Source organism: Sceloporus occidentalis, unplaced genomic scaffold (assembly GCF_023333645.1).
Source record: "Sceloporus occidentalis isolate IW3139 unplaced genomic scaffold, rSceOcc1.0.p SCAF_3, whole genome shotgun sequence".
NCBI classification, from domain to species: Eukaryota; Metazoa; Chordata; class Lepidosauria; order Squamata; family Phrynosomatidae; genus Sceloporus; species Sceloporus occidentalis.
Window position 1 is genome coordinate 47,326,378 of NW_028316983.1, and position 27,908 is coordinate 47,354,285.

Genomic DNA, 27,908 nt, shown 5'->3' on the forward strand with positions numbered 1-27,908 from the left:
AACAGTAACCAAGATGGTGTTCTCAATGGCTTTTGCAAAAACTCAAAGTGACCCCATGTTCAATTTGTTCTGCTGGGACTTTTTTTGGAGCTGCTTATTCATGACTTAACATTTAACCTCCAAATTGTTTTGTGGTTTAAAGCTGATGAACAGCTTGCTAAGAATAAGACTGTTTGATAAAACATGAATATAACTTTCCTGACATGCTTCCTGCTATGCCCTCCTGTGGGTGAATGAGTATGTGCATGATGGTGTCAGAGAATCAAGAAGAGATTGATTTTTAGGCTGCCTATTGAAGGAAATGCATTCTTGTCTACTTGGTGCTTTTTAGATTGGCTTCCATATGCTAGTAGTCATTCTAAACAAAACTCAAAGACACATTTAGCTAAGTTCCAGAAAAGTAAGGAAACACTGTAGAGAAGCAGCCACCATTCAGACATTGTTGTCTAGCTAGGGCTTTGAGCAGTAAGTACTCTTAACCCTGACATCTACTTGAGGACAAAGCCAGCAGTATAGCCTCGTGGAAATACATTTCTGCTATGATGGAGAACAGAATAGGGTCAGGGAAAGGAAAGCTAACAGATATCCCAAACCAAGTTTCTGTGTTTCAAACAGCTACACATTAGTGTTTCTTGCAGTGTACAAAGATTATTAGAAACACTTACTTGGGAGGAATGATGAAATGTCCCACATGAGCAACCTTCCTCAGACAAACTGACTTTGCCTAAAGACCCCCAGATTGCCTCCAAAAATGTGGAAGTGATTTGCTCAGAGAGGAAGTTCATGTTATTTTCTCACCCTGAACTTGTAGGACTTGGCTACAGTTGCTGGAGGGATGCCCAAACCAGCCAGGAAAGCATCCCGGTCAACCCTGACTGAAAAGCATGTGCTGCTTTTTCCACCGTTCTGATCAAGCCAGACTGGGGTTATCTGAGAGCTATAGTCCAAAGAAAGGACTTTGATTCTGACACCGTATTTTCAGTTCCTGGTAACTCCTTAGGATTCTTGAAATCTCTACAGGCTTCATGTCAGTCTCCTGCTCTCAATGTGTTCAGGGGAAATGAGCATTACCATATTCACAACACACATATGGGAGCATTATAGACAGTTGGAATTCCTTGGTGTATGCTTCTCTGTCACTTGAAGACTTGTGCCTCCTTCTGCCATGCTTTGTATGTTTTACCTCTACAAGCACCAAGCTGTTGTGTAAACTGTATAGTGGCTCTTAAACTAGCAGAATTAAGATTAAGGCTGGGAAAACTTCAGAGGAGCGGAAAAGAGACAGACAGAAGCTCATGGAGGAAGCACAGTGCTTCCTGCATAAGGGCAGTTTTGCCCTAAGGTCAAGTTATGCTCCATGTGTACCACCCTGGCCCTGGGACAGCGGACTGGATCTTTGCAGTTCATTTTTTCCTCTGTGCTCCTGATTCTGCTTGGGTTCCTTTGGTCAAGGAAAGGGTTGGTACATTATTTGAGGTTATGCGAACAACTGAACTCCACCCTGTTGCCTTTGCTTGGAATGCTAAATACATTCTTAAAGCCTAGCAAGAGAAGACTAGCCTGCATGCTGCATTTAAAATAGTAAAGCAGTTCAGACAAGAGCATCAGCAGGTTGTGACTTGACATGCCAAGGCAAAGAGCTCTCTGCTTGTGGCTTGAGATACCTGACACGTCACATAGAGCTGGATAGGCTGGTTGGTCTCCTACTGTCACTCTTTTTAAGCACATGGATCCTTCTGTAGGGGACAGGAGAAACCAGTCACTGAAAATGAGGCGTATCTAGTATATTGTACCCTGTCTGCCTAGGAATCATACCATCTTCCCATTTCTCATCCTCATTCATCTGAAGGGGTTGTTTTTTAATTCCTGTCTGGGAGGTGTCTGTTCCTCAGTCCCAGCATGAAGGAATTACATACCCTGTGCAACACAAATGAATTGATTTTTTTTAAAATGCCTTGTCATATTTAGGTTTTAGCATGAATTGGAATATTTTTCGCTTGGTTTGAAAAATTGGAGGGAGGGTAAAAAGGTTAGGCGTATGCTGAGTTAGGAGCCATGTGGGAATGAACAATTCCTGTCTTTCTGACCACTTGATGTTTAGTCTAAAGCCGCTTGCATTATGAAGGACTTTTCCAGATGTTATTTTTTTCTCCCAGAGACTACAGTTCTTTCAGATTTTTACACATATACTGTACTAGCATTATGTAGTAATGTTATAGTTCCCAAACCAGAGTAGCCCTGCTGAGGGAGATAACCAGAGTTGCTCATATAATATATATCCCTCGCTACTGGAGCATGGGGAGCATACAGCTTCTGAAGGAAAAAGTACAGAGGATTTCAGGAAGAATGATGGCTATTAAAAATGTTATAGGCTGACAGAAAATGTTGGAGAAGCTTGAGTTCAAAGCTCTGTTCAGCCATTAAGTTCCCAAGGTGTAACTTATCATATAACATATCACGCCTCAGTCTAAGATAGCTCAGAGGGCTATTGTGAGGATAAAAGAGACAACAATAAAGTTATATACTGAACAATACTGTAAGCCCCAGTAGTCACTCTCAAAAATTATGGTGGGCTGTGGTAGAAACAAAGGAACTGCTTTTTTCTGAGAGTATTCGTATGATTACAGATATTCTGTTATTGTATTTATAAAAATATGTACGCGTGGAGCAAGCCCCGAACAGGTCTAAATTGCCTCCATCCTCCCTCTTCTTCCCAGGGTCATTCAGATGTTGTTTTTTTAGTGTGACAGTGCGAATCATCTCACTCACACATTCTGAGTTTGCTATTCACACTATGGAACCACATTGATGCACATCTCTCCAAGTCCAGTTGCTCACATGTGTGAGCATTTGAATAAAGATGGAGTCGAAAATTAGAATGCATTTGGAACACAGCCAAGACATTCAGAGTTTTATCCCAGGTCCATTCAGGTCTATTCACATTGGTTATTCACATTAGTGACATTGCAGATCTTTTTTTAAAACTTGGGGGGGGGGGAACCGATATTGAACATCCTGGAATAAGTGGATGTTTTTGCAGGCCCCCCCCCCCCCCAAAAAAAAACCCACCTTAATTGGGTGAGCATCAGAGATCCAACCCAGATTCATCCTGGATTATTTTCACAGTGTGAATACCGTCCCTGCCTGCCCACCCCTCCCCCCCTTACTGGCAAAAAGCAGTAGCTCTTACTGAGGCTTGACAGCTGCCGGTGGTGGTTCTGGGATGGAGAATAGGGGCAACAGAATAGTCTCCTGAGCCCCATCCAAAAAGGGTCATATATACATGTAAGCCACACTGGGAGTTCATATCACGGATAGAAGGCCAGCCATATCGTTAAAGACAGTAGATATAACAAACGCATTGTCTTACATAGTATTTGGAAAAGGCCCCTGACATTATTTTTTCTGTTAATTCCATAGGACTTGCTTCCATCTTTTTCTTGGTATGGAAATTGAGCCCATTCCATGACTTTATTAATCCCGTGTATGTCCACAGTGTCCATATGAAATGCTTGTCCTGACCCTTGTAAATTCTACTTTTCCGTGTTGATCCCAGAAACCCTGGCATATTACTCAGTTTGCTGTCTGGATCAATCATTGCATCTTTAGTGTGGGTTTGACTACCGTCCCTGACAAATTTCTTACCACAGCTTTGCATGAGATGAGTCTGTGGGGTGGCAAGCATTCTGGGCCTTACTTTGATACTTATATTGGATGTGGCTCCTATTAATTTCCACTATGTTACTTGAATTTCAGCTTGTATTGAAGATACAAGAGATCTTTGACTTAAAACGAGGAAAGAAGCGAGTGAAGTTGGTGACACAGACAGGAAGAGAAGTTTCTCTAGCCAAAGGTACAGACATTGAGCTGTGTGCATTTCTCCTCACAGAATACCTAATGTTGATGGCCATGAGACTAACAATAGACAAACCCTCTGAAACTCTGAGAATTGTTCTAAAAATACCCAAAATCTATGTTTAACCTTTTTTATGCAACTCCATTTATTCAAGGAGCTTGGGGCAGTGTAGAAGTTTCTGTACTTAATTACAGAAGAACCAAATTGTCCAGTTTTTTGTTGTGCGCCTTCATGGCAACTCAAAGGTGAACCTATCACAGGGTTTTCTTTGCCGGTTTCTTCAGAGGGCATTTGCTGTTGCCATCCTCTGAGGCTGAGAGATTGTGTATGGTGACTTTTTTTTTAAGTGTTCTTATTTGTGTTTCAGCATTGTTCTCCTTTCCCATATTTGTTGATGTACCTTGTAATAATGACTGTATGTTTTTTATATAATTTTAATTCTGCTAATCAGAGTTGCAAATTTGTGAAGCAATATTAAGCAATTTATGTCAGAGCATCTTGCCTTGGTCCTTTGCCTTACACAAGATAGAATATGACTCTATGGAACCATATAATGAGCTTTACTTGATTATTCAACAACTCGTGCATGTGTTGTAACAGATGCTTTTTTCTGGACAGTGCAGTTGTGCCCAGTTTTCATTGCCATAGGCCCACGATGGATCATCTTCCTGTCAGTTACCTTCCAGCATTTCCTATTCCCACCCATCTGGCAAAATCTGATGGAAACTTTCTTTTGTTTCAGGTGAAACCAATGGGTATGACAGCGAACCAGAGAATGTGCCGAAAAGTGAGTGAGTGAGTCATTAGGGCAGAGCCAACTCATGGGGCATAGTTATTGCTGCCAGAGCATTTTTGGGCATGCTTGCTGGGAATGGCTGGATTGTATACAGCTTCTGAAGTATTAGTAGCAGGAACGTATGGGGGCAGTGAGCCCTTTGAGTAATTATAGCATGTTGCCTATTTGTTTTATTCATAATAAATGTTGAATGGTTGTTTGTGAGGCTTGGAGTGTATTTCTTCCCACTCCTGGGGATTTTATAGCTAGTTTGGCAGCCCTGTGTACTAAAACTTTGGTATGAGAACTGCATTCCTAGGATCACAGTGAGGCTAACAAAAGTTTGGGGTAACTAGCAAGAAGAAAGGCTGAAGGAGTCTACAATGGGCTCACTCACCATCTCCTTAAGTGTTTTGGATAAGGGCAGCCTATAAAAGCCAAGTACCCTTCACTTTGGCTCGACAGTGGAATTGGCTTCTGCAAAGTTCACTACTATCAGAAGACAAGCATATATTACAGGAAAGGTAAAAAAGGAATTGATATGAGTTGCAACAGAACAGATTTGGATGTAGAAGGGGGTAGGAGAGGTAAGGGGAAGGGTACATGGGTGACTAAATAAGTTGCTCAGGACTGGTTATGTCTCATTAACAGAAGACTGAATGGATATTTGTCTGGGTGGGGGAAAGGTTACAAGTAGGGTGCCTTGCTGCTTCATAGATTGAACAATATGATCTTTGAAGTTCTTTCTAGCCCCAGGATTCCATGAAAGGATTAGCAAGCTTTTCACAGTGAAACCAGTTAAGAGACTATTTTATTTTTTGTTTAGCCTCACATCTCTTCTCAGGGCCTCTCCAGTGCTGCTTTTTGCAAACTTTTCTGCTGAAGCTACAGCCCAGTTGTTCCTGTACTGTATTTGCTCCCGCAAGATTATGAAACGCCCTTTGCTGGGAAAGAAGGAGTAACTGGAGTGAAATTATATATAATGGTTGGCCCTTCATCCAGGGTTTGCATGTAAACAATGGAGGAAGAACAACTAGAGCAACAGGCTCCAAACTGGCTTTAGATCATGACTCATCTGCTCTAGTTGGCACCAATGGCCCTGGACACACCAGCATTTCCTGATCTCCATGCCTGAAAACTGTCAGCAGCAAAGCTCTGCCTGTAGCCTAGCAGAGTAACACATTACTACTATCCACCATCAGGAAGTCAGTTGTGATATTTCCTTTGCTTTCTTCCTGCAAACAATCTTGCATGGGGTTAGCATCCACCTTGGTGTTATAGGGGAGTCTAGTTTAAAATAAAACTACTAGCTTATTTTATTTGCATCCTATTAATCTTGTGTCTCTGCAGTTTCCACAACTTTGATACTTATCCTTTACCACAGCTTGGAAATGTTATTTTTCTGGACTATAGCTCCCAGTATCCCCCAGCTGATATGACCCCTGTTGGCTAGGGGATTTTGAGAGCTGTAGTCCAAAAGTGTAACTTTTGTAAGCTCTGCCCTTTACCAAATGGGAGCTTTGCCATCTCAGGGATGCTTTAGTTGCAGATTCCTGCACTGGCAGGGGGTTAGACTAGGTGGTTGTTGAGATCCCTTCCAAAGCTACAGTTCTATAACAGCTTCCCTTGTGATTAAGGTAAGAAAACCCATTCTCCCTGATGCAAAATGTTTCTACTGTTTGTATGCTTTGTCTTGGATTGGGTAACATAACTACATCTGCTGCTAACTTGTCCCTTGGGTTTTTGTTGTTGTTAGCCACCCACCAACAACACAACCCCTGAAGTTTTGATGTGCATAAGGGTGCAGTCTTGCCCTGTCATCAGCTCTGCCACTGATGCTTTACATGACTGTGCAGATCTCTGACCTTCTAGCCTGTCTTGTCAATGGAAACCATGCCACCTTCTCTGCTGTAGCAAATAAAGAGTTGCTTCTCCATTTGCAGGTCGCCATAAACGTCTCCTGCAGGTACAAGCTCAGTCCAAGAGGAACCCACACTATCAGACGCTGGAACGGGACCTCATTGAGTTCCAGGAACAGCAACTTTTTGAGCTCTTTGTGGTAGTATCCCTACAGAAGAAACCTTCAGAAGCAACCTACACTCCTCAGATTATACAGCAGTTTCCTAGCAAGGTATGTTGCATAGCATAATTTGTATCTGTCCTCACTCTCTGAAGGTAAACATGCATGTGTTTGATATATGGTGGCTTGGCCAAGAGGAGAGTGTCTTTGTTCATATTTTAATGGAACTGAAAACTAGCAGTGCAAAGGGTAGATGACTACTGCTTCTGCTGGGCTCTTACCCATATTCTGATCTTTTGAGAATTTAGTATCCAAATTCTGGGAGGAAAGGGAATTTGTCACAGATTCAGGTGCAGACTGATATACCCAAGAAAAATAATTCAACTTTTGTCTGCTTGCTTGGATGACATAATTATATATAATTTGATCTTGAATAACTTTGCTTTGCTGATACAGAATGTTCCTACACTACTATTGATCTTAGAAGGATGAGAGATAAGTGATGCAGAGCCCTGGCCCATTATAGGATTCCATCAACAACATCCTATAGAATCCTGGGATATACAGTTTTGGGAGGAGTATTTAGAATTTTTGGCCCAGGAGCTCTAATTCTACAAATCCATAAGCTCTTGCCATGGCAGTTAAAGTGGAATCATAGTGCTACAATTATGTCGTGTGGAAGGGCCAATAGAATTGATTTCTTGCTCAGTACTCAATATATAGATACCCACTGAGATGAACAGAAGTACATAGACCAGGGATGGATGGCTATAGTGGTTCACAGGACTAGTTTTTTGTTTGTTTGTTTTTGTTTGTTTTATTTTGTCTCTTGGTCTCTCTGAGTTACATAGACTGCCAAAAATTCTAAAACAAAATAAAATAAAAGCAAAAACTGAAGATGGCCAGAAACCACCTTTTTTTCAAAGTTTTTTTTTATGTGAAAAATATAACTCACTCCACCCCCACCCACCCACCCCCCCCCCCATCCTATTTAAAAGATAAATTGCCAATCCTGGATACTTCTAGAAAGGGCAAATCATCCTTCAGTTTGTCTTCTTTTTCTTCCAAAAGGGCAGTCCAGAGGGTTTGTAGGGGTCAAGGATTGTGGTAGCAACAGGCGGCACAGTGTATTATTCCCTGAAACAGACTAATGAAAGTACCTGCATACTGTCTAGGCTGTAGTTCTGTTGCTGATGTTCTGTGTATCTTTTACAATAATTACAAACATTCTGGATATGGCGGGAATCTCCAAGTATTGGCTTAGCCCCTGGTGCTGGATGAGGTTAGAGTAGTTTGCCAGAAAGTCAGGGAAGCGCCTTGGTTTGTTTCGAGAAAACATACTCTGGTTTCTAGTACCGCATGGCTGGGGCTGGATATAGGGAAGGAAGTGTAGCTAAGTTGACTGTAATCCCCAAAGCTGCCCTGACTTCATCCGGGCTGTTGATAACAAAAACAGGGAGGGGGATGAGTTGGCCTATATTGCTCAGAAAACACAATGAGCAATGGCTCACTGCCTCCCATGACTGTTGTGCTCTTTGTAGCAGTGCTGACAAAGAGGCTGGCGTCTTGCCAGTTTGCTTGCTTTCTCTTGGCCTGGGAGATGTTTTGGTAGGATGTTAACAAGATCTGTACAGGAGGGTCTTTCAGGCTGGCATCTAGCAGGAAGCATTGCCCTCATAATTATGGAGTGGTGATTATAATGTGAATGCTGTGATTGCAACCCTGAAAATAATTCTGTTTCCAAACAATCTGCCAGTCACTTCCTTTTATGGAATCTTCAGTGAAGCCAGGCTCTGGGGAAGCCTTAACTAGTCTCTTTAGCAGTCAGGATACATCAGGGTGGTAATTGGTTCTGCACTAAGACAATGTTAGAAATGCATTCCAAAACAAGAAGCTGTAGCTAATCTGCATACTCTTGCTGTGTCATTGATCTTGCCACATCTGGAAAATACTATTCAACCTGGGGGGGGGGGGGGGGTTTGATGATCCAGGGTAATTGGATGAAGGGTTTTTTTTTTTAGTGGATTAAAAAAATAACAAGCAATTCAGCAAAAAGCAAGTTATAAAGGAGGAACCTGGATGACAACTGGTGGGGAAGGGAGATAGCCAAAAGCATAGTCTGCCATGTTTGTGCTGAATCCAGCCTGGCTAAGTGTGGAAAAAGGGAAACATTTCCCTGTCTCTACCTATTCAGTACAGGGCCCATATACTCTAAAGGCACCAGATTCTGTCTGATCTTGGAAGTTAAGTAGGGACATCCCTGGTTAGTACTTGATAGGAAATCATTAACAAATACCAGGTGCTGTAAACTATATTTCAGAGGATGGATTGGGCAGAACCACCTCTGAGTTTTCCTTGCTTAAGGAAACCCTATAAAATTCATGGGATCACCATAGGTTGAGGTGACTTGATAATGCACACACATCTACATTTACATCCACCTACCTGTTCGATCACATGACTTATTATCTCTCTTGCAGCCTGATCATCCCTTTCGGCAGCCTAAGGATACTGAAGAGAGGCTGAAGGTCATCCCCAAGTTCTGTTTCCCTGATCCCAAAGACTGGTTCCCAACATCAGAGTTAAAAAGGTGAATGACTGTGAAACAGAGGATCTTAATGTCTAAGAACCTAGGTTGAAAATTGGATATTAGAGGGTGAGCAGTACATCACTGACTTGGAGCGTTGATTTATTTTGCTGTGCTGATGTTGGTTGCAGAAGAGATAGTTCCACAAAGATGGAGAAATTTCCTTGCCCTCTTTTCATACAGTTTTACTACACCCAGGCTGAGGATGTGGGGTGGAATAAAATGTTAGACTGAATTAAGAAACAGAATTTATAAAAACTGAAATACTATTTTAAAATATATACATATAAAACAACTCACTTGTGATCTTGTTGCTTCCTTGTCACTTTATGGCCTTTCTTTTCTTTAGTTACTGCTTTGTTACAGTGGCCTAGATATCATGCTGGATATGCCGACCCCCGCAAGGGTGTGGTGAACAGATCATTTATTGGCTGCCAGTTCTGATCTGTCTGTGGCTGGGCTGAGATCCCAGGAGGCAATGGAGCTGCAAAATATCTGCTCTAAACATTCAGAAGCCTTTTGTGTATGGAGACTGGAAAAAGAACAGTGTTGTTTATGTCCAGATAAGTGTTAAGTCAATAGCTGTGAAGATAGAGCCCTCTGCAGGCTAGGTTAACTCCTGCCTTGCCTGCTTCATTCATCTGGCAAATGTATTTTTCTTTTGCAGTGAAACCTTTTCCTTTGTACTGACTGGTGAAGATGGCAGCCGCTGGTTCGGATATTGTAAGAAGCTCTTGGTAAATAGCTCCAAATCTCTGAAATTAATGTGGAAACTGTGCCATTTCAGGGGAAAAGTAACTGCATGTCACAGTCCCATGAACTGGATAGTTTTGAATGCCACAAAAGTGATTGGTTTCCAAGATATATATAAGCCAATGCTGCTGTAAGCAGTTCTTCAGACTGGCATATCAAAAACAAACAATAGCCCCATTCAGACTCACCTATTTGCGCTGGATGGAACTGGGCAGAAATAGGTCCCCCCCCCTCCCGAATCTCTCCGGAAGCAAGTCCCACTATATATTTACCTCAATCAGGGTAATTAAATCCTGAATGCCCTTGCAGCTCTTCCGGAGAGGTCACATTTGCAGGTACCGGTTTAAAATGAAGGCGCCTTTGCTGTCAATCAAACAGTTCCGCTTTCGTCAGGGTGACATTTCCTGCAGCCATTGGGCAATCGGAAGTGTGCTTCCCCCTCCTTTAAAAAAAGCAACAGGTGGGAGTGTGCACATATTTTGTGTTGTTTGTATTTGGGTCACTACGGATTATGGATCTCCCCTGCCTCCGTTTTCAACCCCAAAATGCAATCTAATGCAATCTCTGCATCCTCCCTCCTTGCCACCCCAGAATGCCTCATATACAATAATAATATTAATAATAATAATTAATTCCTCACCCCAAATGGCTTCTCTGTATCCTCTTGCTTTCCCTCAGCCACCCCAGAATTCCTTACAGACAGTAGCAAAAGCATTCTGTATTAGTTTGCCAAATTGAAAGGGAAATATTTGGAACATTCACATTATAGCATTCACATATAAAAATTAATTTAGAAAAAAAGCCTTTTGCAAAGTGAGGTGCCGTGCTTGGGAGCAAGGAAATGAAAGGAAAAGTAGCACAAGCAGACACACATTCTATCTATATATGTATCTACCGGTAGAAAAAAGCATGTGCGTAGTCTGTCAAAAATAATTTTTAAAAAATAAAAAGAGAGAGAAAGCTGCCTGTGAGAGCGGAGGCTTGCTCCGTTCCCTGCTGACCTGCCCTTTCTCTGGCTCCTTCCTTCTCCTCCTCCTCTTCCTTCTCCAATGAAGGGGAGGAATGTTCTGCCCTCTGCCCTCCCTCTGACCTAAGTCCCTCTCCTGAACTTGACCCGATCATGATCGGGGACAAGTTCATATTCGCCGGACCCGTTTTTTTCCAAAAGATACAGCTTTTATTCCGCTTTCAAATGACCCGTGCTAAGGGGCATTTGCCCCTCAACTGATATGAAAGCCTCGGATTCGCTTGTGAGAGATTCGGGGTGAATATGAACTTCCTGTGGTTAATCCAGGTTCTGATCCGGGGTAAAAGGTAGTCTGAATGGCCCCAAACAAACAAAAGAGAGAAAGAGACCTATTATTTGACGATGAAGGACCAATAACATTCATTCTGCATATTCTGCTGCTTTAGACATAACTGTTTTCTCTTGTCTTTAGCCAGAAGGAAAAGGGAAGCGACTTCCTGAGGTATACTGCATGGTAAGCCGCTTAGGCTGTTTCAACCTTTTCTCTAAGGTGAGTTCACAGCAAATACAGTTCCTTAAAAAGTTAAATGCCTTTCTTCTGGGTAGCACATATTTTTATTGCACCAGATGACTATACTGTTTATCCATCTGTTCTACCACTGCCCTTTGATGTGAAGTCTTCTATTTATCCCACCACGCTTCCATCAGTGTAAGGTATTCTTATCTCACCACTGTGGCACCAAATATGAGGGCCTTCACTTGGCACGTTGCCAGTACCACTTGTGGAGATCTTGTAGATGTCCTTGTGGTTCCAGTGTGAATCTTTCTTCCTGTAATTTCACCACTGAGCACCACCGCCTTTGAACCACTACTACCATCACAGACATCATTTGTCTGAACTGAACCAATAGCAGTATAGTAGTGTGCCCAGAGGCAGTTTAAAGAGGAACTGCAGTGCACATGGCCAAATCCTGTCAAGAACTCTGAGAACAAACTAGAAATTGTATACATGAACTAGGAAAGGGCCAGAAAAGAAACATGGATAAGATGGAACTGGCATATGCACAGGGGAATGGGGCAGCATGTGTCCTAGATGGGCAGGCCCCCACCTGGTGGAGACAAGATTGATCCACTTTAAGATAACATAACCTAAAAATAATAATTGTTATGCAACTACAGGGAAAGGTACCTGCTTGCAAAAGGTAAATACACTGTTGCCACGTGTATGCTGCACATAATGTCATATGTCTCTCATACGATGGCATGGGCTGAAGTGTATGGAAAGCCAGTTTTAATCCTCTGTGCTGTTTCTAATTTGTGCCATGGCTGAATCAATGCAGTGACAATAAACACTTCATACACAGATACTAGATGAGGTGGAGAAGAGACGAGAGATGTCCCCAGCTCTTGTGCATCCTTTCATGCGCAGTGTCATGGAGGCACCTTTCCCTGCTCCTGGGCGCACCATCACTGTGAAGAGCTTTCTACCAGGTGCTGGAAATGAGGTAAAGCAAAGATAATGTGTGTTTCCAGGCAGGCTTTTATCATGTGAACTCCTTGCTACATTCATAGAGTTTTACAAGTGTCTTCCACTTGTAATCCTTCCTATGTTTTTGCAGTATTGCTTCCATGTTTTGTCTTTTCTGGGATGCAGTGTTTCAGTGGTTAAGATGCTGAGTCTGACGATTGCAAGATTGGCAGGTCAACAGTTTGAGGCCCAAGTGTCATGTGATGGAGTGAGCTCCCGTCACTAGTCCGAGCTTCTGCCAACCTAGCAGTTCAAAAGCATGTAAAAGTGCAAGTAGATAAATAGGTATAATTTTGTTGGGAAGGTAACAGCATTCTGTGCAGTCATGCTGGCCACATGATCACAGAGTTGTCTTTGACAATGCTGGCTCTTTGGCTTAGTAATGGAGATGAGCGCTGCTCCCTACAGTCAGACTCGACTTGAAAGCCTTGTCAGAGGTGAAACCTTTACCTTTTTTTCCTTTTAAACTCTATTAAGAGTGGAAAGAGTAAATAGCTTCCCAGTGCCTTCTAATCAGCAGTGCTGGGAGTCCTTTGTCTGGAACCACCCACTCATTGCATCCTAGAAAGGCACAAAGAATGTTTACTCTGATCCCAGTGAAGGCTTAGTTCACTACCTGGAATATATGACCACCCCTATAATTACACAGAGTGAGGCAATTGCCTTGAGCAGAAGACTTTTGCAAAAAGGCAGGAAATTGTTTCTTATGTATATTAATTTCATTGTTACAAAGAGAGGGAGAGGATGTTGTAGGATTCTTCTGCCTCAGGTACCAAAGTAAATGAGTGTCTAAGAATAATGTGTACTTTTGAATTTTAATATTGGAGGAGGGGTGGCATTTGTTGCTCTGCCTCAGGCAGGAAAATGTCTTGGGCTGACTTTGCTAGAATTTAAGCAATAATGAAATCAATTCTCATACATTAGGCTGAATGGATTGGACACCCTTTATCTCTCCTTTGGGGAGGTCTCTGGACTGTGTTCCAGTCTCTCAACTGAGCTACCATCAAACACTTTGGGGTCTTGTGAAAAACAACTAGAATAAAATACCTCACCATTGCTTAGTGACCCCTTTGTTTCTCTTTGCTTTCAGGTGATTGAGCTTTGCCGCCCGTTAGACTCTCGGTTGGAGCATGTTGACTTTGATTGTCTCTTTAAGTGTCTCAGTGTCTCTCACTTGATCCAAGTGTGTGCTTCCCTCCTGCTGGAAAGGAGAGTGATCTTTGTTGCTGACAATTTAAGGTGAGACACAGGCCTGCAATGAAAAAACGTTTTTAAATACTGTAGCTGTTTTTAATGTATTTTTGGGTGCTGAATTCAAAAAACGCACTCAACCCACATTTAATACTTTCACAAAATGTGATATTTTAATCAGTTCAGTTACTCACCTTTGATTAAGTCCAGACACTAATGTTCCAATGCAATTTCTTTTAGTGCTTTTGAACAGATTTTTGTGTTTTACATCAGCAAATTAAAGTCTTGAAAATTGGTTAGAAGACTTCAATCTCTTTCTTATTCTCTGCTGGATAATTCTTTGCAGGATCATTTCATTCAGTCACATATTACAACACAGAAATACCAAAGTAAGAAAAAACTGTATATGATGGAACAAATCTGAGGTCATTTTTGGATTTAGGATGCCAAATTCCTATAAAACCAACATACATTTTTAAGTTTTATGACCCTCACTTTTGCAGGCCTGTACTATGATTCTGTTTCCTGGTTTTGAACCATTTGTGCTACAAAAAACTTGCACCTTTTCTTGTTGGTGCATACCATATATACTCGACTATAAATCGACCTCATGTATAAATCGAGGGCAGGTTTGGGGGCCAAAATTATGGATTTTGCCATGACTCGTGGATAAGTTGAGGGTAAAACTCAGCGGCATGTCACAAAGGATGTGAAGGATGACCCAAAGGAAAATGATGCTAAAGATTTTTTTAAATTTTGACAGGCATAACTGTTTGTCCTCATCCTAAAGGCTGGATGGATGAGATAGTAGAGGGGGTTGATGCTTCTTTTATGTGTTCCAAGAAGAGATTAAACTCTCACCTTTCACCAAAGCATGGCTCCCTTTTTGATAAGAGTTAAAGTACAGTATTTACACTGACCCATGGATAAGTCAACTCAGATTTTTTGGGTCAATTTTTTGACTAAAATTTCTAGATTTATATGTGAATATATACAGTATATAAACTTCAAAAAATAAAGTCCTCAGAAAATGCAAGTTGTATAATATTAACCAGCTAATCTGAATTTCAGAAATCTTTATAATTGGGATATACTAGTAGCCTTTGACCAAAAATCTGAATAATCATGTTTCACTGTTTAATTCTGTATAATGAATTAATGAGTTTCACTAGGCAAGAGATATTTTCCATTACAGCATACATTAATAAATGCTTGTGTTATATTTTCTGCATACAGCACCTTGTCCAAGTGTGGCCATGCTGTGGTTGCAGCACTCTACCCATTCACCTGGCAACACACCTATATTCCTGTTCTTCCAACATCTATGATAGACATTGTCTGCTCACCTACCCCATTCCTTATTGGCATTCTCTCCTGCTCCTTAACCCAGCTCCAAGATCTGCCTATAGAAGAGGTAAGTTCTGGAAAGAGTTTGAAAGGGAATGCAACATGTATTGACATCACAACAACAACAAGAACAGTACTGAATTAGTGAATAGGGGACTGTGGGTTTATGGTGATGTTTATATGACCTATTCGTTTTAATGAACATCCTTTTACTCTTTTTACTCTGTGATACACATTAGTATCATATACTTGTTGGGTGTTTCTTTTTTTCTCTGATACAGCTGTTTTCCTAAGGTCCCATCCATACAACCAACGTAAGCAGGACTTTTAAGAATCTGAAAAGACTAAATGTTGATTTGTAGACCTCTCCCTAATGTTTCTCAGTGGGAACATATTGTTTTTGTCAGTACTGATGTGATTCCTCCATGTATATCTTTTGTTTCCTCCCCAAAGGGCCACAACTGAAGTCAAAGCTATAAAACAATGTAACTTGTCACATATCTGATTGTCATCCATCCGTGAAAACTGTGATATTGGTTGATCTCCTCTGTGTCAGTTGCAGAGTCTGGGAAAGTTACTTTTCTAAGCTCTGCTGGTTGGAGGATTCTAGGTTTGGTTGCTGCCCAACAAAAGCAAGCATACTAAACTGTAGCTAACTGTTTCATCCAGTCAGACTACTTTTCAACACTTAACCACATGGAGAAACATGGCTACAAGAATCAGTATGGAGAATGGGCAGGCTTGAAGGAAGGTGGCCTTCCAGCTTCAATCGATCTTGGATGAAACGGATTTTCTGGACCCATTTCAAACCGGCTTCCGGGTGGGCTATGAAGTTGAGACTGCCATGGTCGCCCTAGTCGATGATCTCCGTCTGGGCATGGACAGGGGAAGCGTGTCCCTGTTGGTGATTTTGGACATCTCAGCGGCGTTCGATACCATTGACCATGGTATCCTTCTGGAACGCCTGAGGGAGTTAGGTATCGGGGGCACTGCGCTCCAGTGGTTCCGTTCCTACCTCTCGGGTAGATTCCAGATGGTGCAGCTGGGGGACTGTCGTTTCGATAAGAGGGCCCTTACATCTGGTGTCCCTCAGGGAGCGATTTTGTCCCCTATACTATTTAACATTTACATGAAACTGCTGGGAGAGGTCATCCGGAGACACGGGGCGTGGTGTTATCAGTACGCTGATGACACCCAAATATGTTTCTCTGTGTCTCCGACTGATGCAGTGACTAGGGATGGCATCTCTCCTCTAAATGCCTGCTTGGAGTCGGTAATGGGCTGGATGAGGGAAAACAAACTCAGTGTGAATCCAGGGAAAACGGAAGTACTGGTGATAGGTTCCCCGGATCTGGGTGGTGAGATTTGCCATCCTGTCCTGAACAGGGTCACACTCCCCTTGAAGGACTCAGTCCGCAGCTTGGGAGTGCTCTTGGACTCTTTGCTCCAGTTGTCATCTCAGGTGGATGCGGTCATCAGGAGCGCTTGTTATCAGCTTCGGCTGATACGCTAGCTGCGTCCCTACCTGGACCGGGGGGACCTTGAAACTGTAGTACATGCTCTGGTAACCTCTTGATTGGATTTCTGTAATGCACTCTACATGGGGCAACCCTTGTACCAAACCCGGAAGCTACAGTTGGTGCAGAATATGGCAGCGAGATTGGTCGCTGGTTGTTCCAGATCTGACCATATAACTCCCATCTTGAAAGATCTTCATTGGCTGCCTATTCGCTTCCGAGCTCAATACAAGGTGTTGGTAATGACCTATAAAGCCCTAAATGGCTTGGGCCCAGGGTACTTGGAGGACCGCCTCTCCCCATATAATCCGCCCCTCACACTCCGGTCAACAGGGATGAAATTGTTGGAGGTCCCAGCGACACGCTATGTGAGGACCTCACAGAGGGCATTTTCTGTCATGGCCCCAAAATTCTGGAATAGTCTCCCAAACGAGCTCCGCTCCACCACATCTTTAGGTCTTTTTAAAAAGAACTTGAAGACATATTTCTTTTCCCAAGCCTTCCCACCATGAAAAATCATTCTTTCCCTTACTCCTTTTCATTGACGACCCTGGATTGTATATATTGACTTCCCCCTTTTCTCTGGCCCTTTGCTGTTAGTGTTGTTGTATTGTTTTTAATACTGTTTTTAAACTGATTTTATTGGAATGTTTTTATATGCTGTTGTTCACCGCTTTGATCAGGTTTTGGAAAAGCGGGATACAAATAAACTATATTATTATTATTATTATTATTATTATTATTATTATTATATTATATAATAACAGTGCATCTTTTCCTTTTCCCCTAGGTACTGATTGTTGATCTTTGTGGTGATAAATTTTTGCAACAGGTAAGTAAAACAACATATCTACTGGCTACTTTGTAGGCCAATGGAACATTTTCCCCCTTAATGTTGCCATTAAGACAGGACAATAAGTACATCAAAGAAAACTAAGGGCCACATTTGCACATACAGTGCGCCCGCGTCATATGTGGGCACGCTTTATGTGGCTTTCAGCATATGCGGAAAGCCACGTGGGGAGGAAGGGGCGACGCGTCCCTTTGGAAGTAATGGGGTGTGTGCCTGTGGTGCGCGCGCCACTCCGCCACCGCATACACAAGCCCCATTCATTTTAATGGGGCTCAAGCATGTGCGGAATTTGCTTTACGTGGGGAGTCTGGAATGGATCCCCCGCATAAAGCAAGGGCGCACTGTATTAAGAGAGAGCAATAATTAGAACTATTGACTCTTTTTTTGGACTTAAATATAAGAAGGGAAAGCAAACTAGATTGAGCTGTGGTGTTGGGGAGAGAGATCCTTTCACCTGTGCTGTTTCCTGACTTAAATGCCTCCTCTCAAAAAAAAATTTTTTACTGTTCTTAGTGGAGAAAAAGATAAGTACTTGTATCATGTTGGGGTGCTCCCAGCCATAGTTAATAAAAGTTTGAAAGTAGGAGCATTTCCATGTAAAGGTAAACATAATTTCAAATGTAGTATAGCTGTGATCCAGTCCCCATTTACAGTCTTTAAAAAATGACAGTACATCTGAATGTGGATATTGTGAGTTATGTTGAGTTTTGATTTAAATCAAAGATGGTTTCTCTTGCAATTTATAATTCTAAGGATTTGGAAGAGTGTTTTTTTCTGCTTGAAATCAATTGGTGAATTAGACAGGAGTTCTCAAAGAGTCTTGTTTTGTCTGTACCTTTGATTGGTATTTTGTGTGGAAAAGTTCTATTTCTCAACATTGCTGAAATCAATTACTTCTTGGTTTCATTAAGACATTACACTCATTCATGGCATATGTTCAAGAACAAACAGCACAACTCAGCTTGCACTCTCCCTCTGTTTCCTCTTCCAGTGTGACCACAGAGAGGTGGTAGGTGCTTCTTCTGTTTTAGATAATCCACAGTTTAATGTGTTGTTCAAACTTGAAGCTGTCATTATTCTTAACTGTGGTTAACTGAAACAAACCAGCTTCGTAAATTATGTATTAAAGTTTACTTGTTTCTACCAACCATAGTTCAGATTAGGTCACATTTTGTCCAGATTCAGATACTGCAAGGTAGATGCAACTTAAAACAGAAATGAAAGTTTCCAAATTATTATTCGTGGTTACATTGAATGGGAGAGTGTGCAAACCTGAGGATTTAGCTAGACTTGTTCCAGGCAACAATGAACTATAGTTTGCCATTATACCTAGAAAAACTCATACTGTCATATGCATAGCTTGGCCATACAGATGCAGAAGGACATAGTAGAATTATGGCATACATGGAGGTTTTTCACCTTTCCTTTCCATTTCATAATCCTGATGAAAATGTTACCCCCAACTCTGAAGTTATTATTTGCCTACTGTGAGAAGTTGCTATTGGCACTATAATTTTGGAATGTAAAGGGCTTAATCCTCTCTTTTATAATACTGCCAATTCTGTTTGGTGTAGCTCTCCCCCCCCCCCCCCCCCACTGCTGTTTACAAACAAAAATATAAACATGTCCAGAACACATGCAGTGTAGCATATAGTTCGGGTCTTAGAAAGCGCTTGCCTCTCCTGTGTCTCTCCTTCTCTGTTTTCTGCATTCCCTATCCACAAGGCTTTTTTTCTTCATTGTCTAGACAGTCAAACCTTCCTGTGGACAACCAGTTTTAAAATAACTCCTCATGAAGTCAATCTCTGCTGGTTTCTGTTGTCCCTTAACTGACTGAAGGTGCTGCTCTCACAGGCAAAACAAGCTGAGATTGACAAATTGTTCAGGGTAACATTTCATAAAGCAGAAGTAAGTGGATTTGTTGATCTTTGTGGTTTTAGCACATGTTCCAAACTCAGACTTACATTTAGCCTTGGGGATGTTTGGAAATTTGTTTCCTATTACAGTAACTAGTATTTATTGCTTCAAGAGAAGAACATAGGAAGCAGTCTTATATTGAATCATACATTTGGTTTGTCTAGCCCAGGACTACCAGATTGACTGGCAGTGGCTCTTTCAGAGCATCCCTCCACTTCTACTTGGAGAGGACGAGGATTGGACCTGGGATCTTCTGCATGCCAAGCAAATATTCTAGGTCTACAGTATGTCCATGTGGTGGATAGAGTTGTCCTCTTCAGTCTTAAGAAACCTCATGAAAGTTATAAATGTCCTCAAGAGGGGCATAAATCATATGATACCCTCATTATTCTGATCTGCATGACAGCCAACACATGCTCTTGAGTATTAGAAGAATTGGTCTTGGGATGTGGACCTATGGGCTTCACCAACTCTTAGGTATTTTTAATTTAGCTTAGCTTTGTATTTTCACACCTAGAAGTCAATATCTGCTGTAGTTGTGTCAGCTTCTGCAGTTTTAAAAAAATATAGTAATGTGTTCTGTGGAACAGTACAATGTTTTAATTTGTTTCACTCTCTTTCATTCACACAAGACATGCACAGTTGTAATACATGTTGAAGTTACAGTAGTCCTCCCTCATCCTCAGTTTTACTTTCTGTGGTTTCAGTCTTTCCTCTGTTTGGCAATCAGCCTCTGAATTGGAATTCAATTTAAATTGAATTAGGCTGCCATTTGTCATAACTGTTGTAAGAGCAACTGTAAAACCATTTACAGTAGGAACAAACAAAATGCCTCCCCTTTGGCACAAACAATTCACAAGTTTTGCTGCTTCAAAAACATGTTTTCAGCATGGGGGGAACACCAAGTTTAAAGTGAAGGTGTAGAGACCACAACCAGCCTCTTCGTTTTAATGCTTGCATGTTGGAAAGCCATGTGACAGTGGGTGAAATCTCCCCACTAGCTGCCACTGCAGCTTTCCACCTATTGCATTCATGATGAAGGCTTCCCAGGCTTGGTTTTTCAAGTCTGATTACAGACTTGATAGAATTTCTCTTCTAAAAAGGGCAGAGGTCTCCAATGTACTGATTGAGCCAAGCTGCAGGCTTTTCAAAGTTACTGAAACACCAAAACCAACAGCCACAAAGGCCACAGGATGAAGTGGTGTCTCCATGCACATCTATCGCCCCTTCTGTTTGGAAGTAAAGATTAGGAGACCTACTTGGACACAGCGCAACCCAAATGATGGGAGAGATAATGAGGGCAATTGTCTTTATTCAAATTAAACTCACTCTGACAAATTAAACTCACTATACTCTGGGTATAGTGTTTGGTACTATCTGTGGTTTCAGGCATCCAGAGGGAGTCTTTGAATGTATAATAATAATAATAATAATAATAATAATAATAATAATAATAATAATAATATAGTTTATTTGTATCCCACTTTTCCAAAACCTGATCAAAGTGGATCACCTGTGGATAACGGGAGCTACTGTATACTATGTCGTAACTGTTGAAATTAATTACGACAGCATTTCATCCCATTTTTGAACACAGTAAGTTAATTAACATTGTTCACGTCTCTTCCTTGTTTTTGTATTTTAAAGGTGTCAGATGAGGATGAAATTCTACCTCACAAGCTCCAATCTGCACTCATACAGATTTTAGAAGAAAGGAATGAAATCTTGTTTCATGAGAGGAGTTATACACAAGGTGACTGGATTAGAAAATTATGGCTGGAAATCTTAACTTTGTGTATCTAAACTACTGAAGGCCTGAATGTCAACCCAAGAATTCTTATAATGAGAGATATGAACCTTTGAATAGGCTCAAAATTTCTTGAAATGGGAGAGCCCTAATGGTGATGGTGATGATAATTTTTCATGATCATATTTCAAGGGATATATCCTTTTAAAGACTATGTCCCCAACTTCTAGTGTAGCACAGATAGAGTTGATCAGAAATACCACTGGGAAAAACAGGTGCCCTTTTCTCTCATGGGCAAGGCAAATGACAAATGGAAAGCCATCTATTAATACCCACATTGGTAATTTTAAGTCTTAATTTTAGTTTCCTGAAGTTTCATAAGGAGAGCAAATTGATGGCACATAAAGGTGAGTTAGGCATCCTTCAGCAAGCATAAGCCTGTTAAGCCCTAGGCGTATCCACTGTGAAGTGACATGGATGTATAGGTATGTAGAAAAGAAATTATTTTCAGAAGAGAAGTGACAGAAAAGAATTTGATTTCTCCACAATGAACTGGGGTAAGCAGTGGCTCAAAACAGGTTAACCATATAACATCTACTGGAAATGTATAGTGCTACTTTACAAAAGAGAAGTGGTTTCCTGTTCAACATCCAGTGTATGTTGGTTGTGTATCTGCCCTTTATTTGGTATTATGGTACAATTATTTCATCAGCTATAACTACAGACATGCTAAACGATTAGTCAAGATTTATTATCTCTGTTTCAGTAGTCAGACATGTAGACTCAGATCCAGACAGTAGTTCAGTGGGTTTTGCATAGCTAATGAGGAAGAAGTAGATGTTGGTGTTTTTCCAGAGGGGAGATGTGATTCCTTTCTATTGTCTTCCCATAGGTGATGTGACCCTGGACTCTCTAGTATCTGAGGCTTTTGTCCGCTTCTTTGTGGAGATTGTGGGGCACTACTCCTTGCACATGCATGTCACTGACAAAGGGGAGCGAGTATTCCAGCGAGAACCCTTCCGGAAATCCCATACCTCCCGCAATGTGCGCCATTTCCTTGAAATCTTTATGGAGACACAAATGTTTGCTGGTTTCATACAGGACAGAGAACTCCGGAAGAGTGGGGTTAAAGGTGAGACCTGCCAAACTCAACCATACATCCTATTTTGTGGCAAATTAAAATGGTGTAAAACCAAAGCTACTTTGCACTTGTAAATTGTCCTCAGTCCTCCTTCAGAGGTATAGATATTGCTGCTGCCTTTAGTCCATTTTGTTGGGAGCCCATGTAGACTCCTGACAACAAGTCTGGAAACATTAGTAGTTCGTTTCTATCACAGCCAAAAGTATTTTTTCATGAACTTGTGCTGGAAAAAGTAGCTTATTAGCTTCTTTGTGGTACTTGGGCTACCCCATTTCCTTTTATGGTGCCTTTAGCCATACAGTAAATGTCAACAGACTTTCATTTCAAAGAGTTATTGTAAATAATCTGTCTTTAAAATTTAAATTAATATACAGTATATGCACATCAAAATACTTTCAAGAGAGAAGTTTGATTTTGTTTTATTTATTTTAAAAAAACTCACATAGTTAAGTACTTGTTAGAATGATGGAAAGAAGTCCTTTCTTTTCACTCTTGGCAATACCAGAAGTGGAGACGATAAAGGCTTAATGCAGCATTACACAAGAGAACTGTCATGCAATGAACAGGGGTTCCATTTCCCCTGCTCCCTTCTCCTCCATGCCCCTCTCCCAGGTCTGGACTGGAGAGTCCCCTAACTCTCTGGATCAGATTGGGCAGATGGAGTGTTGCGGCCTACCCATGGTGTCCTCTGCAGTAATTGAAGGATACCATTGCATACAATTCAGAGAACTGATACTGTGGTGAAGCATTTCTTAGTTCTATCTCATCAACTTTTCTAACAACAGCTTGGGAAGAACCAAAAGTAAAGAATGAAGAAATTCAACTCACTACTGTAGAGTTGATGTAGAGAACGTGAATTTGAGGATGCCTGGCTGTTTCCATAAGCTTTGTCCTCTTTTAAACAGGGGTGTGTGTGTGTGTGGGGGGGTGCACATGCGCTACAGTGTGTGTGGGTGTGCACGTGCGCTACAGTGTGTGTGTTACAAAGCTGGCATTTGCATCTTGAAGCATGTGTATAATTGGCACAATTTATGTTGGATAATTCAGAGATCCCTACTGTTGAATTTCAGAACGTGTGTGTGTGTGAGTGAGTGAGTGAAAAAGAGAGAGAGAGAGAGAGAGAGAGAACAGAATTCAGATTACATTTAAAAAGAAAAACTGTGCTTGAAATAAGTATGTGTCTAAATGATGCTTTTCTTTCCTAGGTTTGTTTGAAGTCCGTGCCTTGGAATATTTGGAAACTATTCCAGAATCTGAGCCAAGTGGGATGAACAAAATCCTTCGTAGTCTGGGTAAATAATGCTAAGTGTTGTTCTTGGCTGTCTTGGCTACTTGTGAGTTCCACAACAATCAACTCAAGAAACACTTTCAGGCTATGGTTTGATTGGAAACTGAACAACTTGTTTTGAAATCATAGAGTTCGAAGGGACTCCTGCCAGTTCAGGAATCCACAGTAAAATTATACCTGAGACCTTTCCACAATTGAACAGCTCTTGCTGTTAGGAAGTTATTTCTAATGTTTCATCAAAATCTCCTTCATATAACTTGAATGGATTAGTTCAATGAGCTTCCTTTGCAAATCTATATCTTTAATGTCAACGTATGTTCCCCTCTAAGTTCCAGCACAAGATGAAAACTACCCAGGATCCAGGAGCCCCATACAAAAGGACAAACACACCCTGATGCACATCCTCCTCTTTATGGATGTTTAATTCTTGATATTTTTTTTTTACTCAGCATGCCCTCCTGCACCATTTGGGAGCATGTGGGGGCATATGTTTTCCATATTCTCCCTTCTCCCACTTCTTTAGGCCCAGTAAAGGCCATTTCAAACTAGAGGGCTATACAGACCACCATTTGGGGCAGCATGCAGCTGCCCCTTTACTGGCCAGATTGGTGCTGCAGCAGCTGCATGCCACAGCACTGATCCAGCCTCCGCAGAGCACAAAAAGGAACTGGAAAAAACGGCTCCTTTTTGTGCCCTTGAAGGGGTGCCATAGCTGCCGCGCAGTGCAATGACGCCCCTTTGGCATTGTGCCGTTTGGATGCAGCACCAGAGGTGTGTCATCGTGGTGTGCACCATGTGGACTGGCACACGCCAAAATGGCACCCTGGTGGCAGCATTAGGGCGTTGTGCATGGGGAAGATCAGCCCTGACGCCACCCAGAAGCCGGCACTTTTTGCCTGTCTGTCAAGGGCCTAGGATTAAAGGAAAAGTCGTGTCCTAAAAATACTTACTATTCAATTCTCAATTATACCTTCACAAAGACTCACCAGTGTGACTGTCAGGGCTCATCTCTTTCCCCTTTCAACCTCTTCTTTCTTGAAGAGTACTTTATACTCCCTTTTATACCAAATAACAAAGTCTGTGGTCCAATGCACTTAATATGGAGATAAATCCCCATGAACATCATGGGACTTTTTTCTAATAACCATGCATAGGATGGTACATCACCTAACTTTTAGCATCTGCAAACTGTTGCAGTGAATCCTCCACCTGCCCTCTCTAGTTTTGTTTTCCAGCTGATGCCCAGCATTCTGTGGCTCCTTGGTGCTATGGCAAATGTTCAATCCCTGTTGAGCTTTGAGGGCATTTGCAGTTGTTTTGTACTTTGCAAAAATAATGCTTCAGCTGCTCTCCCTCATATTGCATTTTGTTTCTCAGGAGCCCTAGTTTGGCTAATTTGGTGTAGGGAGCAACTAACTGTACTTGGGTTTGCTATTCAAGGGAATAAGTAGGGCCTGTAACAAAATATTGCAGTGTGGAGCATTCCAGCCAACCAGCCAGGTCCTTTCACAGGATAACACATTCCACTACTTACTAGTTGAGATTTTAAAAAAATTATTATTATTAGAGGCTGTGTTAGAACTGTTTGAAATACAATAATTTACAGATGAAATCACAAGTGACTATATTTTGTTTTGAGACTTGAGACCTTATAAATCTTTCTTTTATACATTTTCAGGTAGCAAAATGAAGTTTCTTCAAAAGAAGTAAGAAGACAACTGTGGAATAGCTGCTAAGTGTGGCTTTCAGTTCCCAGTCTGCCATGACACAGTGGCATTTCATTGCCTAACATTGTGGTATCAGATCAGATTTCTGGGATTCAGTACAAGATTAGTTTCAAGAGACTGGAAAACGAAGTGCACCAAATCTGAGTGGAATTACTGTTCTTTACTTTGTCTGGTCCTACTGGAGTATTACTGGGAGAAACTGGGTTTCCAGTTGTAAAACTGGTCTGCAAAGAGTAACTTGGTTAAGTGTCTGAACTAAATCCTTTTTTATGCTGCTTGGCCTACAGACTTTCTCACTTCAACCACTGTTTGAGAGTTGTTGTTTTTTTAAAAAAAGCTTAAAGCAATCCAAGAGCTAAGTTGATAACTTTTAAAAAGAAGAATGTGCCTAGAAAGAGAAAAAGATTTCAGCAACTGTCATACAGCAGTACAGAGATTCTTTGCACAAGAAAATATTCCCTAAAACTGGAAAGGCAAACTTGTTGAAGTTCGTCCATCCTTATCTACAATCCTGTAAAGTTCTCTCTGGTGTATTGGCCTAGGTGTTCCCATTAACTGTCTCAGCAACTATTTTAGTGCTATGTTACAAAGCTGTATATTTTGTGGATACAGAAATCAAAATAAGAACATACCTTTGTTTGCTCTCCTTTTTTTATAATGTAAGACTTGGCCTTTGTTATCTGTTTTGAATATACATATTTTCTGACTTTTTACAAGATCGTCTCTACTACATCATGGGATATACCTCACACAAGAGTTGTGTTTACTTTGTCAGGAAAATGCAGTTTGTTCCCAATGGGGAAGGAACATCTTTTTTTTAAGTGCAGAACTAAAATGAGGTGATTTAGTTTAACGTGAAAACATTGAGAAAAAAATCAAGTGAGTTTCTTACAACAGTATTTTGCTGTGAAACCTGAATGAATTAGAAATACACTTGTCCCTTGGCGTTTGCGGTCTTGCTATTCACATCCCTTGGTCTATTCGCATCCCTTGGTCATTTTGTCCCAAGGGACAAAATGGTGCATGCACAGGAACGTACGGCCATTCAAGCCAATGGGGCTTGAATATTTGCAATTTTTCATTTCCGCAGGGGGTCCGGAAGGGATCCCCCACAAAAATGGAGGGGCAACTCTAGTTCTTTCTGGATGCATCGTACCACTCAGTTGCCATAGTTGAACATTTGTTACATCATTCATTACAAATACTTTCTTATCTAAACCTATGCCTAATATTACCTGCTTTTAAGAAATATTCATTCCTTTTGGTAGCTACCATCACAGGGAAGAAACCAATGCACCCCCTTCTGATCTTTGCTTCAGTGGTTTGTACACTGTTTGAAGGAATTGTTTTAAAATGGCAAATACCTATGTGACATATTTAGTCAAATATGATGCACAACATTGTTCTTGCTGGACTATTCCAGTTGCTTTTGTGGATCTGTTCTCCATTGGAACTTTACTGTATGTTTACATGTAACAAATAGATGCAGGTGTAATACATTGAACTGATGCTCAGTCTTGGAATGAGTAAAAATTGCCCCAAGAAGAGGGTTTACTTTGAAGCTTTGATGTGCAGAGTACTGATATACAGGATTGATCTTTCTCTGCAATACAACCAAATTGGCTTCTTAGTTTTGTTGAAAATTGGATTTGGTGTCCATGTGATTACAGGTAAAGTGCCTATATCTGAAAAGTACTGCTTGTGCTGGGGAGAGATTAGGAATAATCCTTACAAAACATAAAATGGACTAGACCAAGAGGAGAAAACATTTTTAAAAATGTTATGAGGATAGCACCCTAGAAATTTGTGAAATTTCACCATGAGTTGAAGTTTCTGTGTACAGTCTGAACTTCCATCTGTGTTTACAGTGTTTCAGGCAGAAAGAACTGGCAAAACCTTGGGGCAAAGGATGTTCCAGGAGATGAAGAAAAGATGTGCTTTCTAGATATAATTATGCAAAACCAACAACTCATCCCTATGTAGATTTGCTGAGAGCTAAGGCTCTCTTAATCCAGTGGGATTTACTCCCAAGAAAGTGTTTCTAGGATTTTAGCCTTAAGCAAAGAGTAAATACCACAAATTCAATGATCATTAATTCTGAGTAAGCCTGCCTAGCTTCACACTGTAACATGTGGGACCTTAATGAAATAATTCGGTGTAGTTTAAAATAATTGACCTAGCTTGTTACTGCAGTTTTGTTTTTGAATGTCTTCTGCTGATGCTCTCCCATAGACAGATTCTTGAGAAAGCAAGTTCTAAGTCAGAGATTTAAAAATATGTATTAGCACTTGAACAATTGCACTTGATCAGAAGAGCATGAAGAAGCACCTTAATGGCCATGTGGTTCTGTTATTCAGGCCCTCCTTCGGGTTAGTTTACACAGCCTATGATGTGTAACTTATGGTAATCTTCATAGTTTTAGTCCCGCTGTTCCACACTCCCTTCATTTTGACGAAGACATGTTCCCTCATACCATGTGTACTTCTGGTCAGTGCTTGTCTTTTTCTTGTATAATTCCTTTGTGTTTTATACAGCCTGTTTCATTCTTTCTGGATAAAGCCATATTCTGTGGTATGCAGATGAAACCAAAACTTTATGTACAGTTAACAGAACAAACCAAGTTCCTTCAGAAACTAGTTCAAATAAAATGTACTGAGTTTTGTGCACAGTATTATTCCTTGGTCCTGAAAGTCA

General features: G+C 41.1%; 1 protein-coding gene across 2 annotated transcripts in view; it reads left to right on the forward strand.

Moving 5' to 3' along the window:
- The window catches only part of DENND2C (DENN domain containing 2C), a 77,030-nt gene extending 49,142 nt beyond the window's left edge, over positions 1-27,888 (forward strand). For both annotated transcript variants that reach the window (XM_089514359.1, XM_089514360.1), the window contains exons 6-19: positions 3,757-3,853; positions 4,599-4,643; positions 6,575-6,762; positions 9,132-9,241; positions 9,906-9,975; positions 11,431-11,508; positions 12,323-12,463; positions 13,577-13,725; positions 14,914-15,091; positions 17,332-17,373; positions 20,959-21,064; positions 21,951-22,190; positions 23,405-23,491; positions 25,166-27,888. In XM_089514359.1, coding sequence (XP_089370485.1) covers positions 3,757-3,853; positions 4,599-4,643; positions 6,575-6,762; positions 9,132-9,241; positions 9,906-9,975; positions 11,431-11,508; positions 12,323-12,463; positions 13,577-13,725; positions 14,914-15,091; positions 17,332-17,373; positions 20,959-21,064; positions 21,951-22,190; positions 23,405-23,491; positions 25,166-25,197 — 1,563 coding nt within the window. In that variant the 3' untranslated portion in view covers positions 25,198-27,888. The remainder of the gene's footprint in view (positions 1-3,756; positions 3,854-4,598; positions 4,644-6,574; positions 6,763-9,131; positions 9,242-9,905; positions 9,976-11,430; positions 11,509-12,322; positions 12,464-13,576; positions 13,726-14,913; positions 15,092-17,331; positions 17,374-20,958; positions 21,065-21,950; positions 22,191-23,404; positions 23,492-25,165) is intronic.
- The last annotated feature ends 20 nt before the right edge of the window (positions 27,889-27,908 follow it).